Below are 16188 nucleotides of genomic sequence, written 5' to 3'. Positions count from 1 at the left end.
GGTTAACCAGACAGTCTTCCCACACCGACAACACATCCCGCTGACAACTGACCGGTGCAAGACCTTCCCGATAAACACTCGACACATGCAGCCACCTCCGGCCAACAAAACGCACGTATTCCGTTCAGTCGAAGGTTAGATACCGCGAATCATTCGTTATCCTCACGCGCGGCGATGTTGCATAAGTAACGCTCAACGCTGCGCAACAAAAATGGTCAAGTTTTGCTCCGTTTTCAGTAGTATTCGGATTATTTCCTTAATAGTTGTGGCAGCCCCCCGGGTGCGCGGTTACCTCACCGGACCTGATTTCTGGAATGCGCTGGACGCCATGAACGAAATCCAGACTTGGGTATGACGCTGTCCCTGCTTTTCCTGTATTTTTTTTGCAAAATTTTTACAAAAAATTCGCTAGAATATTTTTTACAATTATTCATATAATGATTACTGTTTTATTTATCGTTTATTCACTTCTATATATAAAAATTTTGCTATACAACTTATACTTTGAGTTCTAATTTTTTGGTAAATTTTCTATATCTTGTAATTTATATATTGGTAAGTGATTTATCTTTTAATCATGCTAATATATTTTTATGTTGTGCTTAATTTGTTTACTAATTTCGAAACTAAAATAAGGAACATGCTGACCGGGTTTTAGGTCAGATGGACTTTATAGTTATGACGTGTCTTTTAAAGTTTCAAGAAGATCGGATAATAACCTGACTTTTGACGCACGACAATACTTTTAAATCTTCCCCATTTTAACTTGCCACATACTTACTCTTTGTACGGTTTTATATAATTGATTTTATAATCATTTTTATATTTGGGATTATAAATGCATTTTAAGTAGCAAAATATTTATTTTATATAAATTTTCACACAGCCGCATCATTCTTGGAAGGTGTCCGACGATAAATGGACGCCGATGATGACCCCGGCGTCCCTGTACCGGCAGGTGTTGGTCGGCAACAGCAACCCGGTGTGCACGGCACCCTACTACACCGGCAATATCCAGCAGAACGCCACGGCGGGCTCCTTTATCACACGGGTGTCGGCCACGGATCCCAACGGCGGCAACATCACCTACTCCATCCCGGACACCTCCCTGCAGCGCTTCACCGTCAACCCCACCTCGGGCGACATCTATACCTCCACCAATCTGACCCGGCGCTTCCGCTCCACGTTGGAGTTCACCGTCCGTGCCTCCAACGCTGCTGGTAAGTGTCCGAGTGATCTTTAGAGGACCTCCGGGAAAGGTCACACCAAGACGGGGACCTCCGGTAAAGGTCACACCGAGAAGGAAACCTCCGGCAAAGATCGCACCGAAATAGGGACCTCCGGAGGTCCATCCATGACCGATAGAAAAGCCTTTGTACAAAGAACTTCCGGTAAAGGTCATGAACAACCGGTTTTCTAGGTTTGTACTGCGACAGCGTGGTCCGCGTTAACATTTTGACGACCCCTTCGGCGCAAACCATCGTGACGGTGTACAACGGGTCGGCGGCGGCTATTGGGGCCAATAGTGCGCCGGTATTTTCGCAGTCGTCCTACAGTTGTACCACCAGCAACTGCAACTCTGGCGGGACCATATGCACGGTGACGGCGGGCGGGGCGGTCAGCTATTCCATCATCGGGAGCAGTACCAGTAATAATCCCTTTACCGTCAGCAACAACGGCGCGATTAGCTTCAGTGGCTCCGGGAATGTGGCCAGCGGCACCAACACCACCATGACCTTACAGGTAACCGGCGGTTTCACATGGTAACAGCCAAGGTTACGCGGTAACAGTCGACGTTACCGCGGTAACCTCCATTTTCTGGTAGTAACCAAGCGTTTTACTGCAGTTTTTTCATCGTTGCTCATCGGAGCATTTTCGCTCTTAATGTTTATGGTTAACGTAGTCTAATGATCCTTCTCATTAGGCAACTAATGCCAACGGGAATTCAGCCAGTACAACCCTGTCTATCGCCACCTCCTGCAATTACTACGGTAATTACAACAGCGGGAGCAGCGGGACGTCGTCCGCCGGGAGTTACTGCGGGTGTAACGGCGACATGAACTGCTTGCTCTCCACCATCTACAACCCGGGGTACTGCGGCGGGGGTGCCTTAATCGGCTCCGGGATCGGAGGGATCGGTGGCGTCGGAGGTATTCCCGGGGCCGCCCAGCAGGTCGGCATCGTCACTACCACTGCACCGCAGTTCGGCCAGTCACAGTATACCCTAACTGCGCCGGCTTGTGGAGCCGGTAGCATTATCGGCCAGGTCACCGCCAACAACTACCCGCAGAGCTACACTATCGAAGGTGACACATGGTAGTTTTTTTAGACAACACGGGTGTAGCTTCAGTTTATAACCTAGTACAGTAGCATAGCTGCGGGGGAATTTATTCATTTTGGTACAGTAACGTACATAAGTATTTATTTATATTTCTAAATCTGTATATAGATATGTAGTAAATAAGCACTTACGTATATATATGTATTTCGTATATATACCGTACAATACAATAAATACGCATATACTTATCTTATCTATACTTAAGTACGCAAGTATCTAAATCTGTACGTATATATGCATATGTATATAAAAGTAAAAAATCTATATATACGGCATTTTATATGAAACATGCGTTAATTTACTACATATGTTTTTATCGTCATATAAAAGCACATAACACAATTATAAAGTTGTACATCCCGTATATCTACGTTTATAACTTATTATTATCCATTTATAAATTTTGTACGATTATAATTTGTTATATACATATTCATTGCTAACGATATACGATCATAACAGGGAACAACAACTTCGCCATCACCAACGCCGGCGCTATCAGTCTCAACTACGCCATGGTGCCCGGCACCCAGTCCTTCGTCGTCAGCGCCATCAACCCGGCCGGGACGGCGTACACCCTGGTGACCGTCACCCTAACCTGCACCGGTGGCAGCGGCGCGGTCATCACCTCTGCCCCGGTGGCGCCGGTGGTCCCGGGCGCCCCGGTCCTCCCAGGAGCGGTAGCAGCGCCGGTGGCCGTCGGCGGGACCACCTTCAACAACAACGGGGTCAACGTCCCGCTGGGCAGCAGCGGTCCGGGCGCCCCGAAATTCAGCCAATCGACGTACAGCCTCCGCATCATCAACTGCGGTGTCGGCTCCCTGGTGGGGACGGTCCCCTGCCAGAGCTGCGACACCTACGCCATCGTTAACGCCGGAGCCACCGCCTCCGGGTACGGTATCACCCCCAAAGGGAAGATCACCGTCACCCAGACCCCGACGTACGGCGCCACCCAGACCCTCTTGATCCAGGCGTTCAACGGGCTCGGCTCGGCCTTCGCCAGTGTCTCCATCTACGCCGACTGCCAGGGGAGTTTCCCGTACCCGGTCGGGACCAACATCCCGCCCATCGCGTTACCCGGCGCCGGAATCCCCGGCGTCCCCGTGGCGGCACCCCCGCCGGTACCGGTCGCCGTCCCCGCACCGGCCCCGGTCCCGGCCGCGGTCCCCGCCAACTCCGGGTTCTCGACGACCTCCTACACCTTTTCCCTGAACAACTGCGATCCCGGGGCGACCGTCGGGACGGTGTCGGCCAGCGGGGGCGCCACCTACGCCATCACGGGGGGCGGCGCCGGCTTCACCATCAACCCCTCCAGCGGGGTCATCACCACCAACGGCCAGGTGACCCGCGGGACCCAGGCCTTCCTCGTCCAAGCGCAGACCGCCGGCGGCAACAGTTTCGCCACGGTGACCGTCTCCGCCACTTGCGGCGGGGGCGGCGGCGGAGGTGGCGGGAGCGGGGGGTTCTCCCAGCCCTCCTACACCTTCTTCCCCACCGCCTGCAGTCCCGGGGTCATCGTCGGGACGGTGTACGCCCGCGGGACCAACGTCCAGTACACCAGCAACGGTCTCCCGTACTGGTCGGTGGACCCCCAGTCCGGGGTCATCAGTAGCGTCACCTCCGTGCCCAACTACTCCACCTTCGTCGTCACGGCGCAGAGCGGGTCCGGAGGGACCTCCACGGTGACGGTTACCACCTCCAGCAACTGCCCGGACTACTTCGCGTACAACGTGGCGGCCTGCGCGCCCAACACGGTGGTGGTGCCGGCCAGCGCCATCTCCGGGATCCTGGCCAGCGGGATCAACAGCTTCACGCTGTCGGGGCCGAACAGCGCGTTGTTCAACTTCAACCAGCAGAACGGCCAGATCATCTCCACGGGGCAGCTGCAGTCCGGGACGTATGCGTATGTCCTGACTGCCAGCCTGTCGGCGGGCGGCACCTACACCGCGTTTATCACACTAATCGTTAACTGTAACGCCGCCACGGTGACCTTTACCCAGCCGGCTTATAACTTCATGGTGGGCTGCAGTGTGTTGCCGCAGCGAGTGGGCGTGGTCACGGTGAGTAATGTAGCCGTGACCTTTACTATATATTGAAATGTGTATTTTCAAATTCTTTAATTTTTCAACTATTTTTGTTTTCAAGCAGTTTTAGGATTGTTCTGTTTATTTTAATTTTAGAATTTATGCTCTTTACAGATAGAAAGGTTATGTTTATTTCTTATGTTTTAGAGTTTACAGACTTGTTTGTTAGTCTTCCAGTTATTATTTTCAACAAATTTTCTTAATTTTTTTTACTTTTTAAAAATTTCAAAATTTATGAAGTTTCACTTTTTTTTATTTTATAACTGTTTTACTTTTAATTTTATTTTCTATGATTTTTTTTCTGATTTTGATATTTCTAATGTTAAATTTTTACATTTTAGTTTAGTATTAATTCACTTTTATTTTGTGACCTTTATAGGCGTCCTCTTCGAACGGCGACACGATGAACTACGGTCTGGGCGCCGTCAGCCGGCTCTTTTTCATCGACCCCAGCAGCGGCGAGATCCGCACGCAGACCGGGCTGCGCCGCACCGGCAAGCACGCCTTCACCGTCAGTGCGCTGGCCGCGTCGGGCGCCACCGGCATCGCCACCGTCACCGTGATTGTCGCCGGCGACTGCCGCTACTAAACGGCATAAATCCGCTGTAGAAAGATAACATAATTTTTTTTTTATATAAATGAAGCTCATGTAAATAGAATTTAATTTCAACAGCTCCGTTGCTGGTAACGGACGCAATTGGGTGTGGTCTGCATTGTATATGGCTTTCTTGTATATACTCGTAATTTTGTAGTCTACAGTCTGTAATATATTTCTCGGGCCGGGAAAATGACGGCAGAATACCTATTAACCGACGAATAATTCAACGAAAACACCAGCTTAATTTGCGAACTGGTACTGAAATATTCAGTACATGATGGCATTCGTGGGAAGTTTAGCGTATTTTCCAACGCCGCAGTGCATACACCGACAACTAATTTTCATACAGTCACGCCTGCAGCTCTGCAGCGGCTTATAGAAAATCTCCAAGTACAGTCGGCGAGGTCAGTTGCTCTGTGTAAGCTTTAAGGGACGCGCAAGCGGCAGTCAGGTAAAATACGTGACATCAGGGCGCGTAAGCAGGTAAACGGTGTTGGTAAACCGAAAATTGGGTGTGGGTTATCAGCTTACCCCTTCGTGTAACCGCGCTGCGCTTCGACATCGAAGCGCAACCATTACCCAAACTAATTTTCTCCTGCACAGATTCAACAAAATTTTTACATCCAGCGACCCAGATCCACACGCCAAAACCCAGAATGAACTATTCTGACGTCGTACCACATTACAACATCAAAACTAAATTTTTCAGTTCCACTTTAGTTGTTAAGTTGTATTTCTTGGCGCGGAAGCGTACTCGACTGACGATTGGACGATAAGTTTTTCGCTGAGTCATGGATGGAATTTTATACGGGTTTCTCCGTTACCCGACGCGCAGCGGTTACCCAAATGCAGTTGACCTATACGATTAATGATTATAACACTGTTGAGGGTTGAATTTAAAGGTTTCAAAGGAATAAGGAGCGTGTTGACTCGTACATTGTTGACATATGCGTCATATGCGTCACGAAAAGCAATCACACCGTATGCCTGTCCGAAGTCTGCACTACTTGTATGTAAACACTTTTTACTTGTGACGGCGGTTATCATGATCACACCGTATTCACACGGTAACAAAAGCCCGGAAATGTCATCGTACCAAAAAGGGCCGGGTTGGATTGCAACGCATACAGACGGGATTACAGCCGCTGCGTAAGGTAAGGCGGTGTCCGCGCGCTGCGGAGCGATAAAGTGACGACCACCACACACACGGTGCTGCCATAGCCGCTGCTCATTGGTGGCGCAGCGCGGATACCTGGGACAGCCTAATCGGAGAACATTGTCGGTATTTCAACAAATCTTCTGTGTTGTTCTATGATAAACTGTGGCGCGGCCTGATCGGAGGTGAAGCGTGAGCTTAACTCTCATTTTTAAAGGTTCATTATGGACTTTGCTAGGCATCGGAAATGTTCTTCCTTAAGGGCAATCGCCCGGCATATGTCCCGAGTCCAGACCTGTGCAGTTATTTTTAGCTATTTAACTTAACGCGTTGTTTTCCATTTGTCGAGTTACAACGTACCCAGAATACTCAACTCATAACGTAACTCTCAAAGATTTTGTCTATGTTGTCAGTGGTAGCGTTACTCGCGGTATAACGCGAAACGCGGTGTACTTGCATGAATAACGCAACCCGCACGATCCCTGTAACTCATAACTCTAAAGGTGGGTGAATTTTCCGTAACGGCACAGGTTGGGTCGTTACGTTACTTCCCCCGAACGTTAAATTTCGCTTGTTTGCGCAGCGTATATCGTTTTAGGTCGCTCTACAGGGAAACGATTAGTATGGTGCAAGGGATGACGCGGTGCCCACTGGCGAAAGTCGACGCCTATTCTTTGTCCAAATCACTGGTTATCTATCGCCATACGCATCCTTAGGGGCGGACCATAACGACAGTGTACTGCAGACGATAATGTACTGCTCTTCCGCCAGCGGATGTTCCCGGTCCTTCGTCCGTGTTTTAGTTGGACATTGGTCGCTGTCCGTATGCCGTTTTCCTATATATGCCAGCGCAGTTAACTACAAATACCATATTAATTTTACCGCGTAGCTGTTGGAATACCTGAACGGTGTAGCTGTACAGGAATATGGCCTGTTGCGGAACATGATGTGTTACGAAGCAGACTGTCTTCCTGTACACCAGCGCCGGACACTGCCGGCGTTTTTACTGCTCAAGCCTTAAGGTTTAATGGCTTGGCCTTAATGGCCTTAAGGTTGCATAGTTGACGGTTGCACACATTCAGGACAAGAGCCCAATTCGAGGCAGCAGACGCTCACAATAGCAACCATTCTCCAGAGTACACAGTATTTCAGATCTAGCTTTAAACAAGAATACAGCAGCGTGCTTAAACACCACAATTCAGTACACCCATTCGCTTACAAGCACACTGATTGGCTAAATCTCAGGTTTCCACAATTTTATTCGGCATGTCTTTAAAGGTACCAATGCGGGCGAACGTGGAAGATGAAACACTAACAAATCTGACAGAAGTTGTTTGTACAAAGTAGCGAAAATAGCCAGAAAAATATAATACGCGCCACTGATGGTATAACAGGGCAACGTCCGCGACATCCCTTACACCTACCGCACCTGCCACACCCTCGACGGGCGCGGTGAGGTGGCGCTGCTGCTGCAGTTCGATTCGTCGTGGAGGAGTGCGGCGGCCTGTGCTCCGTGATGCGGGCTATAATGCCTTCCGCTCGCAGCCCAATGGCTGTATCCTGCTGCAGTTGACCGGCCGACAGAGGGCGCTGCGGCAGGAGGATGGGAAAACGCCGGTGTGCTGTTTCCGCGATTGGGTGTTTTATGCCGATCCGCGACAGACACTGACCGACACCGGCTGCGATACTCTCACCGACCGGATCTAGAAAGTGTCTGGAGCGAATTTCAGGATTTGAGAGTTAAACGCTTGCTTGCGCAGTATGCGTAAAAAGTGTAGTATTTGAGCTACATTCAAAATGGCAAGTCAGTCGGTCATTTAGCCCACTAGAATCTCGGTCGTTATCGGAATTTACCAGACTACGCTGTAAAGCTAGAAATGGAGAATTATCCCGTCGCAACCATACCGTTGCCAACCGCAAGGTTACAGGAGGATTTTATTGGGTTCTTTACACATACATTGGGGAAACAGAAAATCACGCTGTGAATCACCTCAGTACGTAATACACTTCGTCCAACCTCTTACCAATGCAGAACGTCTCCTGTACACATGCGGCATTGCCTCGCATTAAAGCAATACTAATTCTCTGCTTCAAGAACTGAGTGGACCGCTTTTCTTGTGTCCGCTGTCAGGTTACAGTATATCGCATTTACAATAGCTTTTAAACAAACACAGCTAAACGATCCAGTAATATCTCTGTATATTCGCCCCACTGTAGACTGTCGGGACCGCTTCCGGACGCCTAGTTCCTAACGCACATGAGCAATTTCCTGGAGAGTCACCCGTTTTCCTGTGAAAAACACTAATCCTGTCTAGCATCCTAACATCAATCGTTTTACGAAAATCTCTAAACTGAATATTCCAAATCAAGAAAATTCCTTGACTTGTGGCGGCCGGCGCCGTTGCTACCGCTCGGTGTGGCAGCAGCATGCCAATATCATCTTCGCAGCTTTTGCGAATTTCCGTGTTCTAATTTTTCGCCGCAAAATGACTTTCTTTGCACTACGGGTGCATGAGAAAAACTAAGAAAAAGTTAAAAGAATCTACAGTAATACCGGTACTGACCAACCAGTCTGCTTTTAACGACGCAAAGAAAACTGCAATGCACAATACTCAAATACGGTATAAGGCGCATTCCGGCGCTTCTCCGTTAGAATCCGATGCCGGTGATTTGTGCGCAGTGGATATGTTCCTGCTGCACACACTGTTTGCTGATTTTATTATGCAATTTGTCAGCCGTGTACCAGATGTACGTACGCAGGTCACTATTATTTTGACCATCAGTTGACAGCCGGCGATGATGAAGTAAAGGTGTATTTTTATGAATACATGACAGTAAAGGTCACCAATGCCGGCAGACAGCAAAGGACCACCTGCATAGTTTAGGAGCTAGTCGTAACAGCATTAATTAAACGTACACCAATATGTAAGATTCAGAGCGATTTGCATTGGGAAACTGCGAGAATACCGATGATGGAAACGACCACAAAGGTCAAAGGTCAAAGGCCGTGTGCAGTGTGCAGACCGCAGCAGACAAGCTGGATAATTTTTGATAGGGATCACGATCGTTGTGACTGTATCTATAAGTCGGTTTACAGTCGGGTCCTGCCAGCAACGTGCCACACATAGTTGATAGAAATTCAACTGATTCTACACGTGAACGTTGGAATTAATTTGTACGCTTTATTGACTGAGACGGCACACCAGAAAATTGCACGGTATTTTGTATGTGATTGATGCGCAGTTCTTACAGAAGACATTGCTTTTCCTGACGGGATTGCTGTACCGGTATTCTGATTAAAAACCGCACTGTGTAACGCTCGTGCTCCGTTGTACATATTACGCCAGTATCAGATCCTGGAACGGAATATGCAGCGTTGGAGGACGTTGGGACGCGTGTCCCCGTGCACTGTCGGTTTATTAATGTGGACGCTGTTGCAGTTTAATCTGGGTAACTATTATTATTGTTATTGTTATTATTATTACTATTATTTTTATTTTTGTTATTGTGACTACTGCAGCTAAACGCCAGTAACGGAGACTTTACGGGGCTATTGAGGATTTTGTTTTGTAATTTATAAATTGTATATATTCTTAATAATCCCCGCATAAATCAGGATAGGTAGATTACGTGTAGATTACGTGTAGATGGAAATTACGTGTAGATTTCAATGGCTGTTGATTGTGCATTGGGGATTCGGTAGGGAACGTGGCGGGTATCTGGTGTTATTCCTGCAAGAACTGTCTGGATCTGCAGCGTGCCGAAGTAGTGCAGTGCGGGACGACGGCCTGTCATTTGTTCATCCAGGCGCACGGTAACGAATCACTACTCCAGTATCATTCGCTAGAAAAATTTATTATCTAAATTATAGTGTTTTCGTATATAATTATTATTTATTATTAATTTATGTACATTATTTAGTGCATTTTCTTCGTCTTGACGCTGCCGTCTAAAGTAAACTGAGGGACGTCCGGCGTCTGATGCAGTTGCTACCGCTCAGGGCGACAGCGTGACGCGAATTTTATTTCGAAAGTGTGTGGACATTCCCAGTCTTTTTCTTTGTGATTTTCGTCATAAAAACGAATTTATCGGCACCATATTTTTAAAAATAAAGCTAAGAACTAATTACAAGAAGCCGGTAGCAATAACCCGTTATAGCGATGTTACATAAGCGAGTACACCCACAGCCAGTCAGCCACTGCACTACGAAACCTTGGGCATTCACTTATGCGCTCAGTACCGCGTCGCAGTTTTCACAAAAGAGAAAATCACACGAATATTGCACAATTATTTAACTGAATTAAAATTAATTATGAAAATCGCGCTTTCTTACCAATAGTTGGTAAAATATTTGGTGTATTAAAATTCGAAATACTGGGTAATTAAAATTATGTAATAAATATTTGGTGTATTAATTTGTTTTTATTAATTGGGTGTATTTTGTACAAAGTGAATCGCGGTTGACCGTTGCACCGACAGGCACCAACGTGACGGCCTCCCGCGGCTGCGGCACCATCCACCATTTGTGGCTGTCGCCCAACGAGTGTCTGGAGCGCTATAGTAAGATCTACTGTATTTAATACTGATCAAAATATCACCAAAAAAACATTATATATTTTCAAATAATCACTACCTGATTAATGGGGAAAAAATTAAAACTGCTGTTGAAGGAGGTGTTCTATACATTTTAAAGTGTTGTTTTTAGCTATTTTAGGTTATTTAAATGTCTTTCTCTTGTTAAGTATTCTAAGGTTTTTATTACAGTTATAATTTTGTAATAATTCAGAATTTTCGATTTACTTATTTTCTTGGTTTATTAATCAGAATTATTAGTAGTTTTGATCATGTTCTTATTTGTACATAATATATCATATTTTATTATGATATTCTTTTAATATGTCTGAATTGCTTTTTTATATATTTTTTACATCTATATTTTTTATAATTACTTTTAGCCCGTTTTAATTTACAATATATTCATACCTAATTTTAGCCTAGTTTAAATTTAATTTTTTTTAGTTGAAGAATGATTTATTAAGTTAATTTACAGTAATTTTAATTGACTGTAACAGATGGCAGCATTATGTCCACGGTGTGCAACTGCGACTCCTTCGACTTATGCAACGCCGCATTGCCGCAGACGACGACGACCACCACTACAACGACCACCACGACACCGACGCCGACCACCACCGCCAAACCGGATCCGGTCCGCGACGATCTACCGGAACTGATCGCGCAGCTGTCCACCCTGCTGGACCGGCTGAAAACCTATCAGACCCGCGCACAGCACTGTACATAGCCGCGCTGCCGGCAGCTTTAGGCGCGCATTGGTTTAGAACGTTTTTCTGTTCTATTTATACTTGTTTTCCTTATTCTTTTATACGACTGTTTCCTGCCGGCACTCGGCATGTCCGTGCTGTATTAAATTTACTTAAATAGCGGTATCAATTTTTGTTTCATTATTTTATACATATCGGGATTCGTGTCGCGGCTTCCTATTCTTAGAAATAAAATGCACGGAAAATTCCACAAATTCGCCAAATCATCAACGCACAATGTTAAAAACATTAAAGGTCACTCGTGTGTCTAATGGTGTGTTATTGTTAAATTTATTATTTTATTTTTAACTTTATTTATTTTTATTAGATTAATTTTCTACATTTTTACGTTAAAGGTCACTCGTTTCCCCATCGCTATAATTATTATATATTTTTAGTTTTCTTTATTTTTATTGTATTCGATTTCTTATCTTATTTTTTGATTACTAAAATTTTTCTTACCGAAATACTTATTCTGTTTCATTTATTCACGACACGTTCCTAACAACATTCCATCAACAATGAACAATATGTTGTTAACAAACACGCAAAAGGTCACTCGGTTAATCTGCCACATATCCGTTGACAAAATTCAAGAAAACTCCAGTTTAATTTGCGGAAGAATCCAGTTTAATTCCGCCCGCTCACCGGAAGGCGGCACCGTGGGGGTCGGGGGCGTAGGCGTGGCCGGGGGCGTAGTAGCCCCATTCCAGGTCGGCCAGCGGCCAGCCGTCGTAGGCGGGCGGCGGGCCCCATTCCTCGTCGCCGTCGCCGTAGCCGAACTGCCGTTGGATGGTGGTCGGCCGGGTCGGCGGCCGCGGACGCTGCTGGGCGGCGCTCTGGCCCGGGAAGATTTGAGTGGGCCGGGTGAACTGGTACGGGGCTTGGTTCTGCGGCGGCCGACCTGCTTATAAGAGGAAGCTTAGACGGATTATTTATTTCCAAGTTATTCTTTATGGCTGTATATAGACAAAAATTCACTGCTAGTACTAATTTTCCAATAATAATTAAAAATTTTTAAAAAAATTAATTAATTAAAAAGTTTTTTATAAATTCTACATTTTTATGCACTTTTATAAATGCAGACGTCTAATATTTGTGCAAAAAATAAATAATCTAATACTTTAAATATTGACCCAGTGTTTCTCGAGTTTTTCTAGTTTTCTGCAGTATTATTTATATTATTTTTTTTCTTATACGAATTATTTGGATCTCATTTAACTGGATGTTTACTATTTTAACTACAACGGTAAATCCACCGCTACCGGCATATTGGTTTGCTCTTTAGAGCAATCACAGTACATTGTGTCCGATAATTGAAATTGATTTACATATGGTGGATGTAAATTTTACATATACCTGTTTTACGATAGTTAATGTAATCTTTCTGTGATTGTCTGTTTACATTGTCATGGTTTAATATTGCCGAAAAAGAAACTGCTTTATGAACCACATGAATAGTAAAATTTAATTTTACAAGGTAGCCTCGCGCATTCGCGCTCGGCACTTAAGTACTGGAAATTATGAATATTTTCAAATGAGACATAAGCACACAGGAAATTGTAAAAATTTTGGATAATTGGGAAGGTATGGAAAATGTGATTTATTTAAGACTAAGATTGAAATCGTATATACGCTTTCGTAGTCGTATTTCATAAGACGTAATAACGTTGTAAGGTTTAATTTTTTTCGTTCGGACGTTCTTACGTTCTGACCTTCTAACGTTTTAAAGTTCTGACGTTCTGAATTTCCGACGTCCTGACGTTTTTAATTTTTCACGTTTCGACTTCCTGACCTTCTGAAGGTCTAACGTTCTGATATTCTGACGTTCTAACGTTCTGATATTCTGACGTTCTGAATTTTGGACGTTTTTAATTTTTCACGTTCTGACTTTTTGACCTTCTGACGTTCTAACGTTCTAATATTCGGACGTTGTAACGTTCTGATATTTTGACATTCTGAATTTCTGACGTTCTGACGTTTTTAATTTTTCACGTTCTGACTTTCTGACGTTCTAACGTTCTGATATTCTGACGTTCTAACGTTCTGACATTCTGACGTTCTAACGTTCTGACATTCTGACGTTCCAACGTTCTGACATTCTGAATTTCTGACGCTCTGACGTTTTTAATTTTTCACGTTCTGACTTTCTGACCTTCTGACGTTCTAACGTTCTAATATTCGGACGTTGTAACGTTCTGATATTCTGACATTCTGAATTTCTGACGTTCTGACGTTTTTAATTTTTCACGTTCTGACTTTCTGACGTTCTAACGTTCTGATATTCTGACGTTCTAACGTTCTGACATTCTGACGTTCTAACGTTCTGACATTCTGACGTTCCAACGTTCTGACATTCTGAATTTCTGACGCTCTGACGTTTTTAATTTTTCACGTTCTGACTTTCTGACCTTCTGACGTTCTAACGTTCTAATATTCGGACGTTGTAACGTTCTGATATTCTGACATTCTGAATTTCTGACGTTCTGACGTTTTTAATTTTTCACGTTCTGACTTTCTGACCTTCTGACGTTTTAACGTTCTGATATTCTGACGTTCTAACGTTCTGACATTCTGACGTTCTAACGTTCTGACATTTTGAATTTCTGACGTTCTGACGTTTTTAATTTTCACGTTCTGACATTCTGACCTTCTGACGTTCTAACGCTCTGATATTCTGACGTTCTAAATTTCTGACGTTTTTGATTTTTCACGTTCGGATTATCTGACGTTCTGTTTTTTGACGTTCTGACTTCTGATGTTTTTACGTTATGACGTATAGATACTGTATAAGCGACATACTGGGCGATGTACCTTTTATGGACGTTTGGGTACTAATTTATTACTCACATACCTCGTAACAATTATTATTTATACTAAAAAGGAAGTATTAATATGTATCCGCTATAGTCTCCGTGGTTACAGTCATCATGTTAAGTACGAGTACTTACTTTGTATTGCTGTGCAGACTGCAGTAGTGAATACTTCTTCGAGTGCTCTTTACGTTTCCTATACTTAAGACCTGGTGGAACCATCTTCTGACCACTGGTTAATTAAAAAAAACAAAAATCTATTGGCACACCTATGGAAAATATGGAATTTTTTAAGACCACACTGGACTAAAACTGACCACGCGTTGACGAGTCTATAAAAACGGCGCATAAATACGTTTTGGTCGGTAAGATTGTATGAATATAAAGATATAAGGTAACTAGGCATATCTATTTTATCACATTTATGGCAAGAAATAAATCACGAAAAAAATTAAAACGTAAATAAAAAGGGTACGAAAAAATAAAATAAACAATAAAAGCAGTAATAAAAAAATTAAATATAAAATAATTACAGTAAAAAAAATTAATATAAAAAATAAATATCCGGAAACAGAAAACAAATATCAGAAAACAAATTAATATCAGAAAAAAACAACAAAATGAATACCGAATATTAATTATCTATTTAAAAAATAAATAAAGCGTATGAAAATTACCTTGGCTAGCGGTAGCCTGGTTCTGGGTGGGTCGACTATACTGGCCGCCGCCCTGCTGGTACTGCTGCCCGCCGGCGTGTCCGAATCCCGTCTGGCCTTGTCCGAATCCACTTTGTCCTTGTCCGAAGCCCTGGCCCTGTCCGAATCCGAAAATCTGCTGCGGCCGCTGCGGCTGCCCGAACCCCCCCTGCGGCCCCTGTGGCCCCTGCGGGGGCCTGTTTCCCTGTACATACTGGCCTTGACCTTGACCTTGACCGAACTGACCTTGACCCTGTCCGTATTGCCCTTGACCCGGTCCGAAGCCGGGCGGCCGCTGGCCGAAGGGTGGGTTGGTGGCGAACTGCTGGCCGCCGCCCGGCGGGCGGTTGCCGGGCACCTGATGCGGTTGGGTGTTGCGGTTGGGCTGGGTGGCGTTGGTGTTGCTGGTGGCGCCCTCCAGGACGCTGGCGACATCCAGGAGGAGGGCGGCGGTGAGGAAGAATCCCGCGGCGAGCGGCCGCTTAACCGACGGCCGCAGCATGGTTAATAATAACAAATAAAATATATATAATTTTTAAGGATTATTCGCTGTTCGCCACAGCCCGTGTGACCTTTACAAATCGGTGCAAAATGACTCCGGATTCCAGGGATTTGATCAAAATAAGTAAACGGCAGAGAAATGTGCAGAGTATTCGTAATAATAATTATAGGGTCGTGAATCGGAGCGCTGTTCAGCATTTTACCATGGACTGTACATCGTGGGAACGTCTAGTTGCTATGCAAACGATTCTTCCAGCGAACCGTATGAATTACTCGCAAAAAAGCCAAAACAATCTTTGATTATTATTTTTTTAATTTTTAGTATTTATTTTTTTTTATTGGCCTGATGTTTGTATACGAGTACTGACAAAAGATGGATAAAGAACGGAACCCTTAGTCTACGACTCTGCATGCTGTTTATGAAAGCGGTAACTATTTTTATTCGCATTTTTTATATTTTTATTTTATGGTTATTCGCCTTTTCATTTTATTCTTATTTTTATTGGCGATTTGTTGTAAAGTTTTTATTAATAATCCTGCGCAGAATGTCCATCCACCTCTCCCCACAAACATCAAAATCGCAAGAAAACTAATATCCGCCGCAACAGATTCTCCCAAAATAAATCAGCAAAAAATCATCCGCAAAAAGCCGAAAAAATTCCTTAAAAAAAATTCCCGA

The 16188-nt window shown here is 44.6% G+C and overlaps 3 protein-coding genes across 3 annotated transcripts; 2 read left to right on the top strand and 1 right to left on the bottom strand.

The window, feature by feature from the left end:
• The first annotated feature begins 212 nt into the window (after nucleotides 1-212).
• Nucleotides 213-5126, top strand: LOC129588924 (uncharacterized). The gene is made up of 6 exons (XM_055483344.1): nucleotides 213-349; nucleotides 887-1220; nucleotides 1421-1743; nucleotides 1925-2306; nucleotides 2804-4401; nucleotides 4805-5126. The coding sequence occupies exons 1-6, from the start codon at nucleotides 329-331 to the stop codon at nucleotides 5012-5014; spliced, it is 2868 nt and encodes a 955-aa protein (XP_055339319.1). The 5' UTR covers nucleotides 213-328; the 3' UTR covers nucleotides 5015-5126.
• Nucleotides 5127-9332: 4206 nt separating this feature from the next.
• Nucleotides 9333-11481, top strand: LOC129588906 (uncharacterized). Its single transcript, XM_055483324.1, has 4 exons — nucleotides 9333-9629; nucleotides 9883-9993; nucleotides 10659-10739; nucleotides 11252-11481. The coding sequence occupies exons 1-4, from the start codon at nucleotides 9548-9550 to the stop codon at nucleotides 11479-11481; spliced, it is 504 nt and encodes a 167-aa protein (XP_055339299.1). The 5' UTR covers nucleotides 9333-9547.
• Nucleotides 11482-11967: 486 nt separating this feature from the next.
• LOC129588920 (uncharacterized) lies at nucleotides 11968-15700 on the bottom strand. Its single transcript, XM_055483341.1, has 2 exons — nucleotides 14991-15700; nucleotides 11968-12404 (listed from the first exon to the last, which is right to left on the bottom strand). Exons 1-2 carry the CDS (start codon nucleotides 15508-15510, stop codon nucleotides 12145-12147), a joined length of 780 nt encoding a protein of 259 aa, XP_055339316.1. The 5' UTR covers nucleotides 15511-15700; the 3' UTR covers nucleotides 11968-12144.
• Between the last annotated feature and the right edge of the window lie 488 nt (nucleotides 15701-16188).

Source organism: Paramacrobiotus metropolitanus, unplaced genomic scaffold (assembly GCF_019649055.1).
Source record: "Paramacrobiotus metropolitanus isolate TYO unplaced genomic scaffold, Prichtersi_v1.0 Parri_scaffold0000032, whole genome shotgun sequence".
NCBI lineage: Eukaryota > Metazoa > Tardigrada > Eutardigrada > Parachela > Macrobiotidae > Paramacrobiotus > Paramacrobiotus metropolitanus.
The sequence above is the reverse complement of the archived record's forward strand: the minus strand, read 5'-3'. Positions and strand labels throughout refer to the sequence as shown.

Excerpts from the sequence above, each read along its gene's own strand:
- LOC129588924 (XM_055483344.1), top strand. The coding sequence starts at position 329 with ATGAACGAAATCCAGACTTGG. Across the intron at positions 350-886 it reads TGAACGAAATCCAGACTTGG|CCGCATCATTCTTGGAAGGT; the intron begins GTATGACGCTGT and ends ATTTTCACACAG. Across the intron at positions 1,744-1,924 it reads ACACCACCATGACCTTACAG|GCAACTAATGCCAACGGGAA; the intron begins GTAACCGGCGGT and ends CCTTCTCATTAG.
- LOC129588906 (XM_055483324.1), top strand. The coding sequence starts at position 9,548 with ATGCAGCGTTGGAGGACGTTGGGACGCGTGTCCCCGTGCACTGTCGGT. Across the intron at positions 9,630-9,882 it reads GCTGTTGCAGTTTAATCTGG|GGAACGTGGCGGGTATCTGG; the intron begins GTAACTATTATT and ends GGGATTCGGTAG. Across the intron at positions 10,740-11,251 it reads CGAGTGTCTGGAGCGCTATA|ATGGCAGCATTATGTCCACG; the intron begins GTAAGATCTACT and ends TGACTGTAACAG.
- LOC129588920 (XM_055483341.1), bottom strand. The coding sequence starts at position 15,510 with ATGCTGCGGCCGTCGGTTAAGCGGCCGCTCGCCGCGGGATTCTTCCTC. Across the intron at positions 12,405-14,990 it reads CCAGGCTACCGCTAGCCAAG|GTCGGCCGCCGCAGAACCAA; the intron begins GTAATTTTCATA and ends TCTTATAAGCAG.